The sequence below is a fragment of the Schistocerca piceifrons genome, chromosome 5, assembly GCF_021461385.2.
Source record: "Schistocerca piceifrons isolate TAMUIC-IGC-003096 chromosome 5, iqSchPice1.1, whole genome shotgun sequence".
Classification (NCBI taxonomy): Eukaryota; Metazoa; Arthropoda; class Insecta; order Orthoptera; family Acrididae; genus Schistocerca; species Schistocerca piceifrons.
Window position 1 is genome coordinate 478,364,969 of NC_060142.1, and position 20,708 is coordinate 478,385,676.

A 20,708-nucleotide genomic window follows, 5' to 3' on the forward strand; every position below is an offset into this window, starting at 1 on the left:
CTAATGAAACATAACAGGGAGTAGATATATTGACTTGCAGTTGTTAGTATCCCTAATTTTCTAAAGAGGTTTCTTTGAGAATGTCTAGGCTGGACTCCATTCATTATTGTAATAAGTCTCTTTTTGGGCAATGAATAGTTTTTTGGAAAGTGGCTGGTTACCCAGGAAAGCAGAGTGTGCGCTGATATGAAACTTCCTGGAAGATTGAAACGGTGTGCCAGACCGAGACTCGAACTTGGGGCCTTTACCAGGAAGTTTCATATCAGCGCACACTCCGCTGCAGAGTGAAAATCTCATTCTGGACACATCCCCCAGGCTGTGGCCAAGCCATGTCTCCGCAATATCCTTTCTTTCAGGAGTGCTAGTTCTGCAAGGTTCACAGGAGAGCTTCTGTTAAGTTTGGAAGGTAGGAGACGAGGTACTGGCAGAAGTAAAGCTGTGAAGACGGGGCGTGAGTCGTGCTTGGGTAGCTCAGTTGGTAGAGCACTTTTCCGCGAAAGGCAAAGGTCCCGAGTTTGAGTCTCGGTCCGGTACACAGTTTTAATCTGCCAGGAAGTTTCAGTTTTTGTGGTGTCTCGATCACAGACAGTGGAAATAATACAAATGTTGTTGACCTGATTATTTTTTTTTTTTTTGAGAAATTGTAAAATATGTTCAGATCATTTTAGATTCCTGTCAATGTGTACACCCAGGAACTTAGATGACTCAACTTGTACCAACTCACTACCATTACATTTAATACTGAATTGATCCTCCACTTTTTTACTTACTTATAAATGAACGAAATGGGTCTTGTTAAAATTTGGTGATAACCCATTATTATCAAACCAATTAAGTACTTCATTACAGACAAAACTGGCCAAATCCTCAAGATTGTGCTTGGGAGTTTTCTTGATGAGGATGGAGATGTCACCAGCGAAAAGAGTAAAATGAGTTTTGAAGCTAGGACATAAGGGAATGTAACTGATGAAGACGAGGAAGAGAATAGGACCAAGTACAGAGCCCGGAAGAACACCACAGTGAATAGAGTACCAGCTAGATGACACAGAGTGCCCCTCAGAGTCGTTCAATATGACCTGCTTTCTTCCAGTTAGGATTTAATCCATGAGCCATCTGATCCACTTATATCTTGATATTCAGCCTTTGCTAAGAGCATTTCATAGTTAACACTATGAGAGGCCTTAGAAAGGTCACAGAAGATACTGGCAGGAGATAACTTATTATTAAAAGACTCTAAGATATGATGGGTGATGGAGAAAATAGCTTATTCTGCTGATATACCCCACTGAAATCCAAACTGGCTACTGTTTCATACCTTATAATGAATGAGGTGGTCAATAAGTCCTTAGTGAACCAATTTCTCAAGATTTTAGATAAGGTTGTTAAAAGGGAGACAGACTGATAGTTGTAATGTCAGTTTTATCACCTTTTCTAAAGAGAGGTTTGACAATAGCATACTTTAGTCTCTCAGGAATAATCCCATGCTGTATGGATTCATTGAATATATGGCACAGTATTTTGCTTATTGGCTTATAGCATTCCTTCAGTAATCTTGAAGAGATACCATCAATGCCAACAGAATTCTTGTTTTTCATCTCCTTACTTATATTCTAAATTTCATGTACTGTGACAGGAGACACTTTAATCTGCTTGATTTTTTATTAATGATGTTTTGTAGGGATAACACGGCTTCATTAACAGAACATGTTTTTCCAGTTTGGGCTGCTGACGCCAAAAAGTGGTTGTTAAAAATGTCGATAATTATTTAAACTTTTTCATGAATGGTATCATTTGTTTTAATTCCTATGGTGTTTACTGCAGCAGGGATTTTATCTGTTTCCCTTTTTATTACATCCCATATGGTTTTAATCTTATTATTAGAAACATCAATTTCTGATTTTATAGAAATACTCTTTGTCCTTCTTAGAATTGTTCTAAGGATATTGTGGTATAGTTTGTAATGTTTTTCCTTTTCTGGACTATAACTGCATTTGAGTGAGGCATATAGATCCCTTTTCCTTCTGCAGGAGGTTTTGATGCCGAAGTTAACCAGTTTTTATTATACTAGGTTTCACGTTTGAATTTGGCAGTCCTTTTAGGAAAGGCCACTTCAAAAAGGCAGATAAATTCATTGAGAAAAGCATTATACTTGTCATTAACATTTTCAAAGAGCTCGAATGTGCCCAATCAACTTCTTGTAGGAAATTACAGAAGGTCTTGATAGATGGTGTGTTAATTACTCTGAAAGTCTTACTTCAGGAATTGTTCTTATTAAGAGAGCTAACACCTTCAATTGAAAGTAGCTGACTATCATGGTCTGAGAGACCATTTAATATATGTTTTGCAGTTGTGTTTAGATTTCTGCTTCTGTCTAAGAAGATGTTGCCAATTTGACTGATGGAATTAACTATGACCCTTGTGGGTCCACCCTACCAACACTACACTGTAAATGACTGTTGTGCGATGTTCGATTGTTATCTGTCTGCCCCCTGGCCAACCCTCCTACAAACTTACAGCAAAATCAAGCAAATTAGTACTTGTCTACTCCACTCCTTCATCACTTGTAGTTGTACCAACACAATTCATTAAAATTTGGAATATTGTCTTTTTAGTGAATAAGTGGATTTGATCTACTGGCATGTAGTAAATCATGCAAACCATTAACTATTACCACAGAAGAGTTTTTAGTATATATAATTAGTTAATCTCAGATATATTCATTCCACAGTGTCATTTTTTGGGATCTGATATGAAAAATATAGAAATAAATGGGTGGAATTAAAATCAGCTCATTGCATTCATTTACCTGAATTTACACAGATGGGAAATAAAACCCACACCAGTCAAATTGGGCTCAGACACCCTGTAAGCACACATACACTGGATTCATGACTTACAGAAATATGTTTCCAATCATGCGTGTGCAAAGATTACAGCCTGTTTCCCTGGCAAATGGCTTTGGATGTCAAAATCTTCAATGATTTGTCTATGATTTTGTTATAGCCTCACCCCTTGGTACTTGTTCTCATCTAGCAAGCCAGCAAATATTCTGGCAAGCCATAGCAGCAATGCATCAGTAGCTCCCAAAGTTGACGAGCAGCTGTCTTGTGGAAATATTGTGCAGTTTACACAACACCCATAATCCATTCAAGCAGATCTTTACTGGGAAAGCCTCAAATGGGAAGTTGCACACATGTTGGAAAGAGAAAACCATCTGTCCATGGTAGTGTCAGTGTAGATCAAAGAAAAGAGATTTTATGGCCAGCTGCTGTGTTTTGCTGTTGTGTGGTACTTATTATGTACATATATTTAGGGTTCCGATTCTGCTGAGGTTTAGTTGAGATTGTTTGCATATGGTATGAAAATGGAATGGATCAGACAACAAATTTTTAAATTTGCTTCTTTGTATGTCAAAGGAGTGTTTATAGAATCTTAGGAGTAAAGAGTGTATCAATAATTAAAAAACAGGCTCACTGCAGAAAATTCTTGATGTATGAAGTTGAATTGAACTATTAAAAAAAACAGTGATTCTTCAAAGTGCAAGGATGTGGCAGATGCATCAAAAAGCACAAATCCCCATGCCTCATTTGCTAAATGGAGCAAGTGTGCAGAACATTTTGACCATTTATGAACTCATTTGCAACTGGCAGTTGTGGCACTGTGTGAGAAATTGATGCGAATGTGTTCAGTAATCACTTGCAACTTATCTGTAAAGTGCCAACTCATTTGGTTCTGAAATTTATAAGAAGAGTAGAAAGCTGCTTAGACTGTAATTTCTCAAAAGTTTTTTTATGAAAAAATAGAGGAAAGTGATGCAGTTTGGGTGAAAATAATTGATTAGTGAGCATCAGGTTTCTACTGTGGTCATGGCCGTGATGTGCTGGCATTCTGTTAGTTAATTTCCTCCAGGGACATCAGACCATTAAATTCTGCCAACTACATTGATCTCCACCAAGTTGTCTAAGATTGCTTTCCTGTTACAAAGTGTAGCATACTGGTAAGAATGTGTTGCTTCTCGATAATGCATAACTTTTCACCAAAGAAATGACCCAACAAACATTGACCAATATGCATTGAGCTGCCCTCTAACACCCAGCATACAGCCAGGACCTGTTGTCACATGACATCCATATATTGTGGATAGGTAAAAATTCTACTCACCAAGTGGCAGCAGGAGAACACACACATAAAAGATATTAAAGTTGCTAGCTTGTGGAGTCAATGACTTTTTCTTCTGGCAGAGGGAATGGGACGAGAAGGAAAGAAGGATGAGGGGAAGTCTTTCCTTCTCATCCCTTCTGGTAAGTCTCCCCTGACCTGGAGTTCAGTGCAACTTTTCTGAAATGTATCCCTTTTTGTAAACCTCGCCAGTCCTTTTCCTTTACCCCTCTTCCTCCCCCTTCAACCCTTTAAGAAAGAGCCACTGGCTCCAAAAGCTAGCAAACTGTAATATATTCTATATGTGTGTTCTCCTGCTGCTGCCTAGTGATTAGATTTTTTGTCTATCCAGTTACTTATATTTTCAAAAATTGATTATTTTTGTTGATACATCCATATATTTTGGTTGCTCAAGGAATCACCTTTACTAACATCAAGAATGTGCAATAGTGCGTGCTCAAATTTTGTTTTAAAATACTTAGGACACCAGAAAAAAACTACACACTTTGTTCCAGCCTAAGACCATTGACAAGAAGAGTTGTGTGTTGTAAGAACAGAGCAAATGACCCAAGTTTCCTGAAGACACAGGTTGGCTGTGCTACAGATAGCAGATGCATCACAGTGTGAAGTACATGTGACAGTAAGATTTTTGTAGAGATAACTTCTGAATTGCACAAGTCACCATGAAATTCTCATGCTACACGGACTACATGAAGTGTCAAGTGAAGCAATAGTGAAATGTTGGCAACACTTTTACCAGGGTCCCACAGACATGGGTGATGCTGCTGAACAAGTCCAGATCTTGCGTAAAAGTATTTCCACTTTTTCACAGACTGAAACAACATCAGGGAAGAAAATATATTTTCCTACCGTGAGGACATTCACACAGGAGTTTGCATATAGCCCCAATATCACGGAACTTTATCTGTTGTTGAGGAATTGAACAACTGGCAGAAAGTTCTGACAACTGTTTACAGACACTTGGAGACTACGTAGAAAAATAGTGTCGTAATCTGCGTCACTATAAAGTATCACTAATATGAGAAGGAAAGTTGCTACACACACACACACACACACACACACACACACACACACTCTCACGCAAATGCAACTTACACACATGACTGCAGTCTCAGGCAAACTGAAACCACACTGCGAGCAGCAGCACCAGTGAGTGCTGGGAGTGGCGACTGGGTGGGGGTAAGGAGGAGGCTGGGCCTGGGAGGGGGAGGGACAGTATGTTGGGGATGGCAGACAGACAAGTGCTGCAGGTTAGGCGGAGGGCAGGGGAGAGATGGGGTGGGGAGGGGGGACAGGGGAAAGTAGCAGGAAAGGAGAAAAATAAATTAAAAAATAAAAATATATAAATAAATAAAAAAAGACTGGGTGTGATGGTGGAATAATGGGTGTGTAGTGATGGAAAGGGAGCAGGGAAGGGGCTGGATGGGTCAGGACAGTGACTAACGAAGGTTGAGGCCAGGAGGGTTATGGGGATGTAGGATGTATTGCAGGGAAAGTTCCCACCTGTGCAGTTCAGAAAAGCTGGTGTTGGTAGGAAGGATCCACATGGCATAACCATGAAGCAGTCATTGAAATGAAAGATACCATATTTGGCAGCACGTTCAGCAACAGGGTGGTCCACTTGTTTCTTTGCCACAGTTTGTTGATGGCCATTCATGTGGACAGACATCTTGTTGGTTGCCATACCTACATAGACTGCAGCACAATGGTTGCAGCTTAGCTTGTAAATCACGTGACTGGTTTCACAGGTAGCCCTGCCTTTGATTGGATGGGTGATGTTAGTGACCGGACTGGAGTAGATGGTGGTAGGAGGATGTATGGGACAGGTCTTGCATCTAGGTCTATTACAGTGGTATGAGCCATGAGGTAAGGGATTGGGAGCAGGGGTTGTGTAAGGATGGACAAGTATATTGTGTAGGTTCGGTGGATGGTGGAATACCACTGTGGGAGGAGTGGGAAGGATAGTGGGCAGGACATTTCTCATTTCAGGGCATGACAAGAGGTAATTGAAACCCTGGCAGAGAATGTAATGCAGTTGCTCCAGTCCTGGGTGGTACTGAGTTATGAAGGGAATGCTCCTCTGTATCTGGACAATGGGACTCTGGTAGATGGTGGGAGACTGGAAAGATGGAAAGATAAGGCACGGGAGATTTGTTTTTGTACAAGGTTGGAAGGATAATTACGGTCAGGTAGTGAGACCCTCAGTATATTTCGAGAGGGACTGCTCGTCAGTGCAGATGCAATGACCACAGGTGGATAGGCTGCACAGAGGGGACTTCTTTTTTGGAATGGGTGGCAGCTGTCAGCTGTCGAAGTGGAGGTATTGCTGGTGGTTAGTAGGTTTGATATGGATGAAGATACTAATGTAGCCATCTTTGAGGAGGTGGAGGTGAACATCTAGGAGGGTGGCTTATTGGGTTGAGTTGGACCAGATGAAGCAAACGGGGGAGAAGTTGTTGAGGTTCTGGAAGAATGTGGATAGGGTGTCCTCACCTTCGATCCCAGATAGAAAAGATGTCATCAGTGAATCTGAACCAGGTGAGGGGTTTAGGACTCTGGGTTTTTATGAAGGATTACTCTAGATGGCCCATGAATAGGTTGGCATAGGATGGTGCCCATAGCCATACCCCAGATTTGTTTGTAGGTAATCCCTTCAAAGGACAAGTAATTGTGTGTGAGGATATAGTTGGTCTTGGCAACCAGGAAGAAGTTTGTTGGTTTGGAATCCATTATGCATTGAGAAAGGCAGTGTTCAATAGCAATAAGGCTAGGGGTATCAGGAGTGTTAGTGTACAGGGAGGTGACATCAGCAGTTGTGAGCAGGGCACCATGTGGTAAAGGGACAGGAACTGTGGAGAGTTGGTGGAGGAAATGGTATCTTTCATATAGGAGGGTAGGTTCCTGGTAATAGGCTGAAGGTGTTGGTCTATGAGAGCAGAAATTCTCTCAGTGGGAGCACAGTGAGTGGTTAGGTTTATGGGCTTTAGGAAGCATGTAGAAGGTAGGAGTGTGGGGAGTGGTAGGGGTGAGTAGAGAGATGGACTCCAGGCTGAGTTTCTGGGATGGGCCTAAGGATTTGAGTGGTGACTGTAGATCCTGCCCTATTTATTTATTTACTATTTTTTAAATTTATTGCTCTCCTTTTCTTCTTCTTCTTCTTCCCCCTGCCCCCCCCCCCCCCCCCCCACCTCCCCACCTGTCCCCTGCCCTCCGCCTAACCTGCAGCGCTTCACTGTCCGCCATCCTCACCATACTATCCCCCCCCCCCCCCTTACCCGGCGCCAGTCTCCTCCTTACCTCCACTCAGTCGCCACTCCCATCATGCACTGGTGCTGCTGCTCGCAGTGTGGTTTCAGTTGCCAGAGACTGCAGTCGTGTGTGTGAGTTGCATTTGTGTGTGTGTGTGTGTGTGTGTGTGTGTGTGTGTGTGTGTGTCCGTCCGTATGTATGTCTACTGTTGGAGAAGGCCATTGGCTGAAAGCTTTAAGTGTGGAAGTCTTTTTGTTGTGCCTATCTGCGACTCAGCATCTCCACTATATGGCGAGTAGCAACTTTCCCTCTCATAATATTGTTACATTCCATCCTGGATTTTCCATTGTTTGATTCACTATGAAGTATAGTGCAGCATTCAATAAAAGTTACTTGGCCTGCCATAATAAAGGATAACTTACTTTGTGAAGTTACTTTGTAGCATTAATCATTGTTTGGCTGAAGGCAAAAGTGTATGAACACGTTTGGTATTGGTGTAGAAAAGAAAAATGTAAAATTTATTTACAATAGGCTCACTTATGTGTGATTAGTTCTCATAATATTTAATGTTTATCTTTAAGAACACACATTATAAACATATAAGTTAATATCATTATACTGAATGTTGGAATTAATTATGTTGCAGGCAGCGAGGTGTACAATGTACAGCAACCGTAATCGCTGGACTCAAATAGGGTAAGTAACTTGTGTATATAAATTTTTGTACAAGCTATAGTTACCATAGTGTTAAAACTTAACAATGCCTGTGACACCAAAAAACTGGTCCTTAAAGATTGAGGAGGATTACCAGGTTGGTTACACCAATAATCACACCCATTTAGCAATAGTTCGTTTATTAACCTTAACACATAACAAGGATCACAAAGAACTGAACTGATTATGGCGGAACAGCCAAAGATAATGCTTAGTCCAAAGATAAATGCATATCGATGTTGGTGTCGATTTCATCGGCGTCACAAGATCAATCAAATTAAAACTTGCAATATTTTTAAAATGATCTCCCCTCATCCTTTAAAACAGATGGGTATCTCTCAACTTTAGGTCCGAATGATCAGCTATTCCTCTCTCCAACTTCCATATCATATAGCCACCCTCCATAGCAATCTTTACTTTGAATTGTCCAATGGATCCCAGAGTGTGATGTCAGTAACTGGCTGGCAAATGGAGTAAGACAGTATGTAGGAGAGGACTGTCACTAGAATTCAGCAATTAGTTGTCCCGAAGAGAACGACTGCAAAGTTATTTTAGTGTCTCATAATGACATGGCCTAATATTCAAAATGATTGATGGTGACTGTTGAAGCCTATGAAGTTATGAGATTAGTTTAGTTCACAGATTCGTCTAATAGTTTCATGGATACTGATGTGATACAAAACTTTTAATTTCATAAATGTACTAATATTTTCATAATGGCAACAAAATAAAACCTAGGTTTTCCTCAGTGTAAGAAGTGCAATCTCATAGGTACAAGTGTACTAATATTTCCATAGCTGTAAATGCATTAGAACTACCTCAGATTTAATTTAGCTAATTAAAGCAACAATTAAATATATGTTGTTCCTTAAATGTAAGCATTTCAGATATCCTTGACATAAAAGTTTCTCAGGAATACAAGAAAGAAAAAAAAAGTTGTGAAGAATACCATCTGCCATGAAAAAAAACCTATTTATTTCTATCTTATGGGTTGCATTTGAAAGAAATTATGTGCTGACAGAGAATTAATGATAATAATATAGTAATTATTGTTTTGTAATTTGTGAAAATAACTTGAATGTAATTGTTACACATTCCTAGGTTTCTGTGTGAGAAATGATTGTAGCACAATGAGATGGTGGAACTGTTTAAAGAATAATAATATTTGATTTTAATAACTTAGTGTGCCATTTATTATTTTCCAGTGCTACAAATGAGGATGAAATGTGCAACTTTTACTTGATGTATTGGGTTGAAAATGGATCTCCACTGGAAAAAAAGTACTGCTTCAGCTCTGGACCCCCACTCTACAGTTGGCGTGAATCAGATGGTCTCAACAATATACCAGATGATGCTAGCCAGTTGGAGTAAGCTAATTAGAAAAGAATAGAGTATTACTAAACCTGAAAGTATTAGTATTTGGAAAATGATAACGAATTTGAAGTAAGCCTTTATCTACCCTGCACAATCAGCATCATTGTCAGCAGCATAATATTTTTTACAATTTCAGAAGGGTTGTCTGCACTGAAAGTGAAAAGTGTAAATGTGTTACATTTGGAACTTCATAACAAAATAGATGAATGCATGTGCTTTCATTCCTCTATTGTAGAATATATAAATCAACCACTTTCATTTTCACATTTTCTAGTATTTTGCAAAACATTTCAAGTTTTTTTTTTTTTTGCTCAAAACCTGCAGTATGAGATGCTACTGTTTGAATACATATTTAAAGAGCAGCCCAGAGTAATAGTGAATTCCTGTGCATAATTAATGGAACCACACATTTAGAGATCTGCTACACATATTTGCAATTCATTTAAAAATAAAATTACTTAGATGCACTACAGATGTTTGTTATTCTTTCGGAATAACATTTTTAATCTAACTTGTCATACACAATGCCCTCTGAAACAATTACATGAAAATTTATTTCTCTATTTATTTTAAAAAATGGCCTTGAGCCTAAATGATCAGTGATATTCACCTTCACTCAATGTATCTTTCTTTTTTTTACATAATTTTAGGAAATAGAAATCATTGTAAATGTTATTGAAAGTATGCACAGAACTATCTCAGTTAAATTATTAGTTTTCTTGGATTTTAATTATGTGATTATCAGTATGAAGCAAGGTATGTGCAATCCTGTGCAGGTGGGTGGGGTGTGGGGGAGAAAGAGTTTGAATGAAGTGAGCAGTGAAAGGTAGGCAAAAGTAAAGAATGAAGCAAAAAAGAAAGAGTGTATACTTGGATGTTTTAATACCCATGTAAAACGCAAGAAAGGAGGGAAGGAGCTGACAAAATAAATATATGTTCAAACCAGAAACACTGCAAAAATTGTTTGAGGAATATTTTCATCTTACAAAGATACACACACCTTTTGAAGGAAGACTCTTTAGAGGTTCACGTTTAATGTAAGACATTGAGCTGGCAACTACAGAAAAAAGAAACGGAGTGATATAGTTCTAGTGAATACGTTATCATTTCATTACCAGTACTGTGGCAGCTGTTGTATAGTGGGATTAGCACACACCTGCTTCATGACAGGATCAATTGGATGACTACCGTCAATGAATACTTCTCATCACCAACTAAAATGTATTAACGGATATTGTTAGTCACTTGGTAAACAACTGTTATGCTCCCAGAAATTTTAAAAATCCTAACATGTGGAAGGTATTTGTAAGTTAACTAGTTCTGACATTGCCTTAAAGTTCACCATGGGCAAGCAGTTTTATTCTCGCTTATCAGTGTTGGCTTTCCTTTTGAATACACCACTTCAACACTTCAAAGATTACACCTTTCTGTATCTTCCTTGTAGTTGCATAAGTACATCTATTCACAGAAATAAATCAAAAATCCAAAGAATTTTCATTCTGTATCATGAGTATGGTATGCTGAATATCATCTGTGTTGATGTCAGATATACTGCAGTACATAGTCCGTCACCAGTACTGACGGCCTCACAAAAGATTTAATTGCAACAATTATCACAATGCTCCTGTCGACAAACAAGTTGGAAGGGTGGTTTTCTTTTCACCACTATCAGTCAGTTTCAGAGAAAGACATTCTTTGCAAGTAAATAGCATCCACATCTCCAGCAGGTAACTCATTTTTCACCACCCTTTCGCTCCACCCTGGTATATAATCTTGTGTACCGCATGGGAGGCATTTGTCGAAATAATATTCAGTTTTAATCCATACTCTGAAATATTTGCATCCTATATGTGGACTCTGCCTTAGCTTTTGTTCATCACTTTGTACTCCAGTCCCACAGACCTTATTATCTGTGGTAGTGTAAACAGCAATTAATGTACCCAGATATAGCATCTGCTGTTTGTATCCCACTAACTGATGTGACACACAACAATACATAGGATGTCATATACAATGAACAGTCACTGACCATTAAAGAAAAAAGTGTCATCTGGTCACTGAACATGCTGCACTAGCAGTTTAGCAATTCAGAGACATATTTTCACAAAAACCATTTTCATGCATTGGTTCCTTTGAATTTCTTAAGTGGGTGTTATTTCTAGAATGTACCTGACATTGCAGTAGTTAATCAATAATGAATCTGCACGATGTTTACCAACTCCCCTCTTCGTTGTGTCTTCCTATAATCTCTTCTCTCTCCTTGAATACATGTTATATTTTCTATTTCTTGATCATTTTTCCATTTCCTTATACTTCCAACTTCCCTCTCTTTTGTATCACCTGCTTGCCTTGTTTTCCATTCTTTACTGACAAAGTGGTCCTCATTATGTACAGGTTATCACATTCATGCTATTGAGCTATTTTTACAGGGCTAATTTTTCAATCATTTCCTTATTTCTCGTTCTCCAAATATTAATCAAATGAAAATAAACAGTATTTGGATAGATGAAGGGTGTCTACTCACTTGTGGCTGAAACATGAGCAGCTGTAGCAGAGGTCAAACACCAGAAATTGTGACTTTTTCCAATTAAGGAACACCAAGTTTCAAAAACTTGAAATACAGTTGCATTTTCTCATTTATCCGATTGCTAGACCAGCTTCTATCATTCCTCTTCTTGCAATTGATAAGCAGACACTGCCCTTCTGTCTTTCATAGTATTTATATGATAAATATTTCAATTGCGATTTACTTAAAAGAACTATAAATGGGAATGAAGGTGGCACTTCCATTTCTGAGCTGACATCTCTGATGCTTGTTTTTTAAGCTTTTTAATTTGGCTGGTTAAGGTAATGAAATACTGTCTGCTGACACATGTAGCATACTTTTATTTTTCCAATGTATCTGCATTTTCTCTGCATAGTAATATGGAAATAATAAAACAAACTCAAAACTATATTTTCATTAAAAATAGTTTTATTTCTGTATCATGAATATCTGTAAAAAGAAAAGCAATTTGGTGAAGGATGTTTTAAACCATAGTCTGAAAAAGCATAAATGGTGATCAGTATTTCCATGAAACTGCAACAGTTTTAATAATTATCTAGTCATCTGATCAATTTGATACATGATTAGGAATTTAATCCAAATCACTACTAATAATCATATTTTTTTACTTGTCAATTGGATTAGGACTTATGTAAATAGGTTATAAATTTGTTATTCAGTTTTGTATGTTTTTTATATAAAATGTTATGAATTGTCAGTTTGAATTTCATATTATTTTATTGCCTACAGATATTAAATCGTATTTATACTTATCCTAGATAAAAGCCAACTGATAACCAGAGTTACTATTTATTAAAAGGATGATGTCTCTACTGAAACTGATGATTACATGAATTTAAATGGTAGCATATTCACTGAGATAAATATTGTTGTATTGGGAAAGAAACTTTCATTCTCACCACAATGAGCCTTTGTTTCATGGCAAGGTAGAGGTCTGTGCATTTGCTTTACCTTAAAAGTATGTGGTATGTGCATTACTTTCATGGAACTTAATTTTGCATTACTGTACTGGGTGACTGTGTATCCTCAATACAGAGGTATTTAGAAATCCATTTACTTATTTTTTTTTAAATGCTACATATTTCCCCATATTCTTGGTGTCTACCATATGGAGTTTCTACTAAAATCAATTTTGTGGTGAAGCATATAGAGAATACCAATACAGAAAGCACAAGTTTCACCTCTGATACTGATAATCTCTTTTGTACATATACTTCAGTGAAATACTATGTAACTTCTTTTCTGTGAATATATAGTATTTTGATCAGATGTTTTACAATGGTTTTGTACTAATGTATTGAAATTGCTGACAAGGAATTTATAGTATCGTCAGAAAAAATATTTTATGTGCCTATAGTGTGAGATATTTCCCCTACTTTCTTTTTTCCTGTCATCATCTTCAACTTGTGAAAATGCTCAAGATATTGTCTCCCACTTTACATTACAGTGTATTGTACCTGCACATGTTATGAAAATGGAAACTGCACAGATGGCCATAGCAAAGCTAGTGCTACTTTCTGGCTATGCATTTATGATCCATAATTCATCTGTGGATGAATCATCATTTGTCTCAACTTTTTGTTTATTACTTTTACAAGATTTTTATTATTAAAAGTCCAGTAGTATTTCTGTAGGTTAATTTTGGTCATTGGATCGTAACTAGCTGGTTTACTGTGTAATATACAGACTACAAAGAGACATATGCACATCTGAAAATGAAATACATTACTATGGGAACATGCTGGGCAAATAATAAAGTATAAAAATTGTACTTGAAATTGTAACCATATTCTTTGATTGGTATCATCTTCAGTGTTTAAAAAGGAATAAACAACCAAAGACTGCATTAAGTGTGAGATCACTGTACCCACAGAGCTACAGATAGATATTTTTGTGAGTTTCACATTCTTGCATTTGCACCAAATTCTCAGCAACCATCATTCTAATGAACAGTGTGGCTATTGTGATTCGCAGTGTTATTTTATGACAATGGTAACAGGACATCTTGAAAGTAAATGTGAATTCTCTAAAAGCTTTCTTCAGAGCAAGAATGAATATGAAAAGACATTTTAAACAAATCTCTGTTTGGTGAATGAGAAATCTTAAAAGCAGGTATAATATACAAATTATTTGTCATCAGTGGTTAATATGTGCCAGCAGTGTAATTGAGTTTTTCTTTTTCATATTTCTTATTCCCATTTTACGCGTATTTCAGTTAAAATCCTCGTAATCCTCGTCACACAAATAATGCTATATATAATTTTTTTCTCAAATTCTGGTTTCAGTACCAAAATTACATCTTTTACTATTCATGTAGTTTTATTTTTTTGTATTCACGTAACTTCCTTGATATTTGTTGTACTTTCCATCCCTTCCCCAGAGGACAGTACACCGTAGAAGTAACATTTAGCATAATTCGTGCTAAACCACGATGTAAAAGAATATTTGTATTGTAGGGATAGATACAAATAAGTGTTGTATCATTAAATAAATATGGTAGCTACAGATGAAGCAAATAGTATTACACTATGTAAGGATTTCTTGGAATACACTTTATTTTATTACAAATTAAAGTTTAAAATGGATGTGAACAACTAGTACAATGTTGTACTGTACTGTGAACTATCTTAAAATAACTTTTATGGAATAACACTATTGTGCAGGAAATGTAGTAGACATATCACAAATATCTTCATTGTATGGTAATTTTAAGCACAGTGCTGAGAAGTTACATATTTTTATCCAAGAGGAAAGAAATGACAAATTCTTAGCAATTATAAGGTCAGTATGCTTAAAGAATGAGGTATTCAAAAAATCTTTTCAAGTTACATTTTTATTTGGAAATAGTGTATTTCTGTTGGCAGCAAAACTGTATCAGTTCAAAAATTAAAGAACTATGATTTATTTTGATACCTGTATTTTTGTTTATTTCTCTGACCTCTCTTGATGGATACATCATCATCTCCGTCCTACAACCAGTTGTGACCTTCAGATTTCATTCACTACTCTTCTTACAACTGTCCTCTAGTTGAGCCCCTAGGCTGATATTTATACACTGGATCGCTCAAAGAAGAATGTGAAATACATAAAAGTCCAAAAAAAGCAACGATCAGTTAATTAATTAATTAGGTAGTTACATGATCCATAAATAATTTGCGTGATTCTTTTATAGGGAACAAGTCAGTCTACAGGACATATGTACATGATCAGTGTTCACATTAATGAAGACATTTTTAGTCCTGCCTGTGCAACTACACTTAAAGTTTTTTAATGTTTTAGCTATTTTTATTTAAAACTTGTTTTGCTACTTGCAAGACATTTTATGTTATAGACTTGGGCAAATGATCAAAAATTTTTGATGCCACAGACTGATCTCCTTTCTGGGTCACTGACAGGTTCCGTAGGACCAAATTGAGGAGCAAATGTCCAAGGTCATGGAACATGTCAGTACATGAAATTACAACATAAAAGTAATAACAGATAAAAATGAAATATTTCTGAATCTAAATACGGCAATCCATAAGTTTAAGTAAACGCAATCAACAATACAACAAGAATCAGCTTAATTTTTTAAGGAAATCCTCGACAGAATAGAAGGAGTGACCCATGAGGAAACTCTTCAGTTTTGATTTGAAAGCGCGTGGATTGTTGCTAAGATTTTTGAATTCGAGTGGTAGCTTATTGAAAATGGATGCAGCAGTATACTGCACACTTTTCTGCACAAGAGTTAAGGAAGTCCTATCCAAATGCAGGCTTGATTTCTGCCGAGTATTAACTGAGTGAAAGCTGCTTATTCTTGGGAATAAGTTAATACTGTTAACAAGAAATGACAGTAAGTAATATATATATATTGAGAGGCCAATGTCAAAATACCCAGACTCGTGAACAGGGGTCAACAAGAGGTTCGTGAACTTATACCACTTATTGCCCGAACTGCCCGTTTCTGAGCCAAGAATATCCTTTTAGAGTGGGAAGAGTTACCCCAAAATATAATACAATATGACATAAATGAATGAAAATAAGCAAAGTAGACTAATTTTCATGTAAAATGATCACTCACTTCATATGCCATTCTAATAGTAAACTGGCAGCATTAAGTCTTTGAACGAGATCCTAAATGTGGGCTTTCCACGACAGTTTACTACCTATCTGAACACATAGAAATTTGAGCAGGTCAGTTTCACTAATCATATGTCCATTCTGTGAAATTAAAATGTCAGGTTTTGTTGAATTGTGTGTTAGAAACTGTAAAAACTGAGTCTTACTGCAATTTAGCATTAGTTTATTTTCTACAAGCCATGAACTTAGGCCATGAACTGCACTATTTGAAACCAGGTTATCATTGCACACAACCTCCTTTACTACCAAGCTAGTGTCATCAGCAAATAGAAATATTTTAGAATTACCCATAATACTAAAGGGAATATCATTTATATAAATAAGGAACAGGAGTGACCTCAACACTGATCCCTTACCAAATTGTGATGACCTATTTATGCTGTATTTCTTTAGCAAATATATGTATTGTGATGGTGCAGTTAAAATGCTTAATTCCTTAAAGAAGTATCCACATGACAACAGCAGAAGAACATTACAGATTATACTTACTGCTCGCTTTTGTGCAATTGATACTTCCTTTCTAAGTGATGAGTTATCCCACAAAATGATTCCATAAGATGTTATTGAGTGGAAATATGCAACATATATCAGGAGATTAATTCATTTGTTTCCTTGATTAGCAATTATGCAAAGTGAAAAAGTAGTTGAACTTGATCATTTGAAAAGCTCAGTAATATGCTTATTCATGTTAAAGTTTTCATCAATAAGAGCACCCAGAAATTTGGAGCAGTCTACCCTATTTACTGACTCTTGGTCATGTGCTACATCAATTGTTGGTATGACTATTTGTTCTACAGAACTTAGGGAGAGTCCATTTTTTTGAGAACCACTTTATAATTCTTGGAAAATATCATTTACCTTATTCTGTTGCTCTCTCTGTAATAGGATTTAAATCAACACTAGTATCATCTGCAAAAAATACCAATTATGCTTGTCGAATGTTATTTGGAAGGTCATTCACATATGTAAGAAGTAGCAGTGAACACTAAATTGAACCCTATCAGACTCCTTTTGTGATTTGTACCTAGTCACTAAAATTTTCTACCCTTCCAATATTGTTTTGAATTATTTAACACAATCTTTTCAATTCCATTTGTTAAGTATGATTAAAACCAGCTGTGCATAAATCCACCATTTCCATAACTCAGCTCTGAGCACTATGCGACTTAACTTCTGAGGTCATCAGTCAGCTGGAACTTAGAACTAATTAAACCTAACTAACCTAAGGACATCACACACATCCATGCCCGAGGCAGGATTCGAACCTGCGACCGTAGGGGTCGCTCGGTTCCAGACTGTAGCGCCTAGAACCGCACGGCCACTCCAGCTGGCTACCGTTTCCATAAAGCTTCAGTTTTTCTAAGAGAGTAACATGATCTACACAATCAAACGCCTTTCCAAGATAAAAGATACCAACTGGTGATATTTTATTATTTAAGACTTGTATTATTTGATGAGTGAATCTATAAATAGCACTCTCTGTTGTGCAACCCCTCTGGAAGCCAAACTGTAAATGCTAAGTAAATTGTTTCTAAATAAATGCGAGGCTACTCCTGATTACATTACTTTTTTGAATATTTTGGAGAAACATGTCAGCAAGGAAATTGTCACCTTCCTTATGAAGAGGTTTAATAATTGCATATTTTAACCTGTCTGGATAAATTACCTGTGCCAGTAATGCATTGCTTATATCACTGAGGTCATTATTTATTAAGTTGAAACATTTTTTTCAGAATTCAGTTTGAAATTCCATCACCATGACATGAGATTGTGTTTTTCTTAGAATTCTGTTAATTTCACTGAAGAATGTTGATGCTCCTTCTAGTTCACTTAGTTTTGTGGAATGACATTTCTAATACTCTCTTACTACTTCAGCTGAACCCTCTAATCCTATTTTTGTTGCTACATTTAGAAAGTGATAGTTAAAAGTACTTGCAGTTTGTGAATTATTGGTCACAACATTGTCATTTACTTTGATGTGGTACCATGTACACTGACTAGTTGTTCTGTCTCCCATTTGAAAATATCCCATTTTTAATCTTATTATTTGAATAATTTATTTCTGCAGAATTTGTGTACTTCTGGATATTTTAATGACTTCCTTAAGATATTACAGTATTTTTTTGTAGTGTGCAGGTAATGTCTGGCCTTTACATCGATTTCCTTCTTCCTGTTACATGGGATTTAAAAACTGTTACTTATACGTGATCTTTTTTAATTTTCTCCCCCCTCACCTGGATGATTTTTTAGTAAAGCAACTTTCAAACATTGACACAACTTTACTATAAAATAAACTGAATTTGGCATCTCTTTTGGTATATACCTCATCTCATACCACCTCTTTAACTTATCTTAATCATTGTATCCTGTTCTCATTAATAAGCCTCACTGCTTTGTGTGAATGTGTCTCAGGGCTGTCAGGGGCAACATTGTTTATTTCCATTAATTGTGAATCATGATCATATAGTACATTAGCCATTGAGTACACATTAATTGCTTCAACCTGATTACCATCTATAAAAATGCTATGATGTCTTACTATCTCGCTGTATGTGAGTTGGAAAATGTTTAAATACCCAAATAATGATTCTAATTCATTTTTTCAGTTTGTGTCTCTTAACACTTTGATCGAAAATCCTGTCAACTGATGCAATGTGAAAATTTGGGTAGACCGCTGATCACGTCATTTGACAGGGTACGGTGTCTTCCTCTTCCACATACGATGTCATGTATACCGAAGAACACGAAAATTTTGGTAGACTGCCAATCACTTCATTTGACAGGCTACAATGTCTTCCTCTTCCAAATGTAACATCATGTATACTAATGAGCTCTATTGGTCTTCTTTGTATTGTGAGGGGGATGTCTTATTCATGCAAGCTAAATTGACACTTGGCATGGTGGCTGATAGAACTGACTGTAACTGGGAAATGTATTTATAGTCTCTTCCATCAGCTACCGCACCGAGTGTCAACTTAGTTTGCATGATTATTAGCTTCTGAAATAGCCTTTCACTGTATGTAGTCCAGCTGCTGGAGGTCGGCAGCTGTCGTTCTGTATGTAAAGGAATGGAAGACATGGCTTCATGTTTTCTTATGAATGATGAAGTTTTTGTGAATTGTGAACTGTTACATACCGTTTAGGCAAACGACATTTCATGCTTCTTGTGTACAATGGCATAGCTATGTGACCATGGATCCCAGGCCAAAAATAAAATTGGAGCCCTATTTAAACTAAACCAAATACTTTACGGATGCAAAACTACTTTGTCAGCTCCTTACCACCCACTGCATGGCATAATAAGCCAAACCTACATACTACTAAGTAAATTATTATGTGTAATGCAACAGATAATATTATAAATATGAAAGTTTGTTTGTTTGTTACGCTTTCACAAAAAACTATTGACTATATTTACACATGGATAGAATTTAACCTGGGTAGGACATAGGATACTTCCATACCAAGAAAATAATACCTTGAGATAATTTTCAATGTTGGTCCATACTAGGTGAGTGATGTCGCAGGCAGAAGCTAGTGGAAAACGAACAATGAAGAAGTATTAATCTGCACAAAAACATTGCCCTCTTCCCATGAAGCACGCTGGGAACAGTCAAGTTAGGACTTGCACGTCTGTGGTGATAGACATGGGTCAGCTCGAGTTAACTCAAATTGAGGGGATTTCAAGTCAACCTGAGTTATATTGTTGCTAATTTGAGTTGTGTTCATGCAGTGCCTGGCAGCTGCTGCTACCAATGACGATTTTGTGCGAGGTTGGAGTTTACCGCTGGTGTGTTGACCAAACCCGTGTTGAACTGAGTCGAGTCCCTACACAACGGGATGTCACTCACAGAGATCTTCATAGGTGCAGTATCATATCATGATTCATTTGCATCAGATCACCATTCAAATCTTACAGGAAATTCAAAGTGGCTGATGAGTGTATTCAAATTTCAGCCCGTAGTGTGGCATTTATTAATTTTAACAATAGCAATGCATTTTCCATAATGTGCATTACCAGAGTATGTACTTTACACACACCTTTAAAAAAAGTAAAAAATATTGTTAATTGTTGTTGACTTATATTAACAACATATTTTTAAAGAGGTAGTGATGTGCAAGAAAGGTCCTGAAAATGAAAATATTGAATACCGGTACTACCTTAGTGCCCGCTGCTTCTCTAGTGTAGACCGTGTGGTCTGCACAGACCTTTTTCCTTTAATTGACTTTTTATGTTGTTCACAAGTTGCTACATCTTCTGAACTTTTTGAACTAAATAAGGTCATAGAAGGATGGTATTAGCTGAATGTACATCTGCCCAAAAAGCAATTCTGGTGGCTGGAGTCCAAGGTTTTTGTTAAACATGCCTTTTGTTTTCTTGTGGTTGTATTTCCATAGACCTTCATTTCCTAACACATTTCTTTACAGCTAACTGAGAAGTGAAATACCAGTTTCCATAGATTTACCTTTAAAAAATTTTAATATAATGAAATATTATCTTAAAAAT

At 36.8% G+C, this 20,708-nt stretch overlaps 1 protein-coding gene across 1 annotated transcript in view; it reads left to right on the top strand.

Moving 5' to 3' along the window:
- The window catches only part of LOC124797965 (peptidylglycine alpha-hydroxylating monooxygenase), a 214,192-nt gene extending 199,200 nt beyond the window's left edge, over positions 1-14,992 (top strand). Inside the window, exons 9-10 of the mRNA XM_047261128.1 lie at positions 8,075-8,124; positions 9,348-14,992. Coding sequence (XP_047117084.1) covers positions 8,075-8,124; positions 9,348-9,513 — 216 coding nt within the window. The 3' untranslated portion in view covers positions 9,514-14,992. The remainder of the gene's footprint in view (positions 1-8,074; positions 8,125-9,347) is intronic.
- Positions 14,993-20,708: the final 5,716 nt, after the last annotated feature.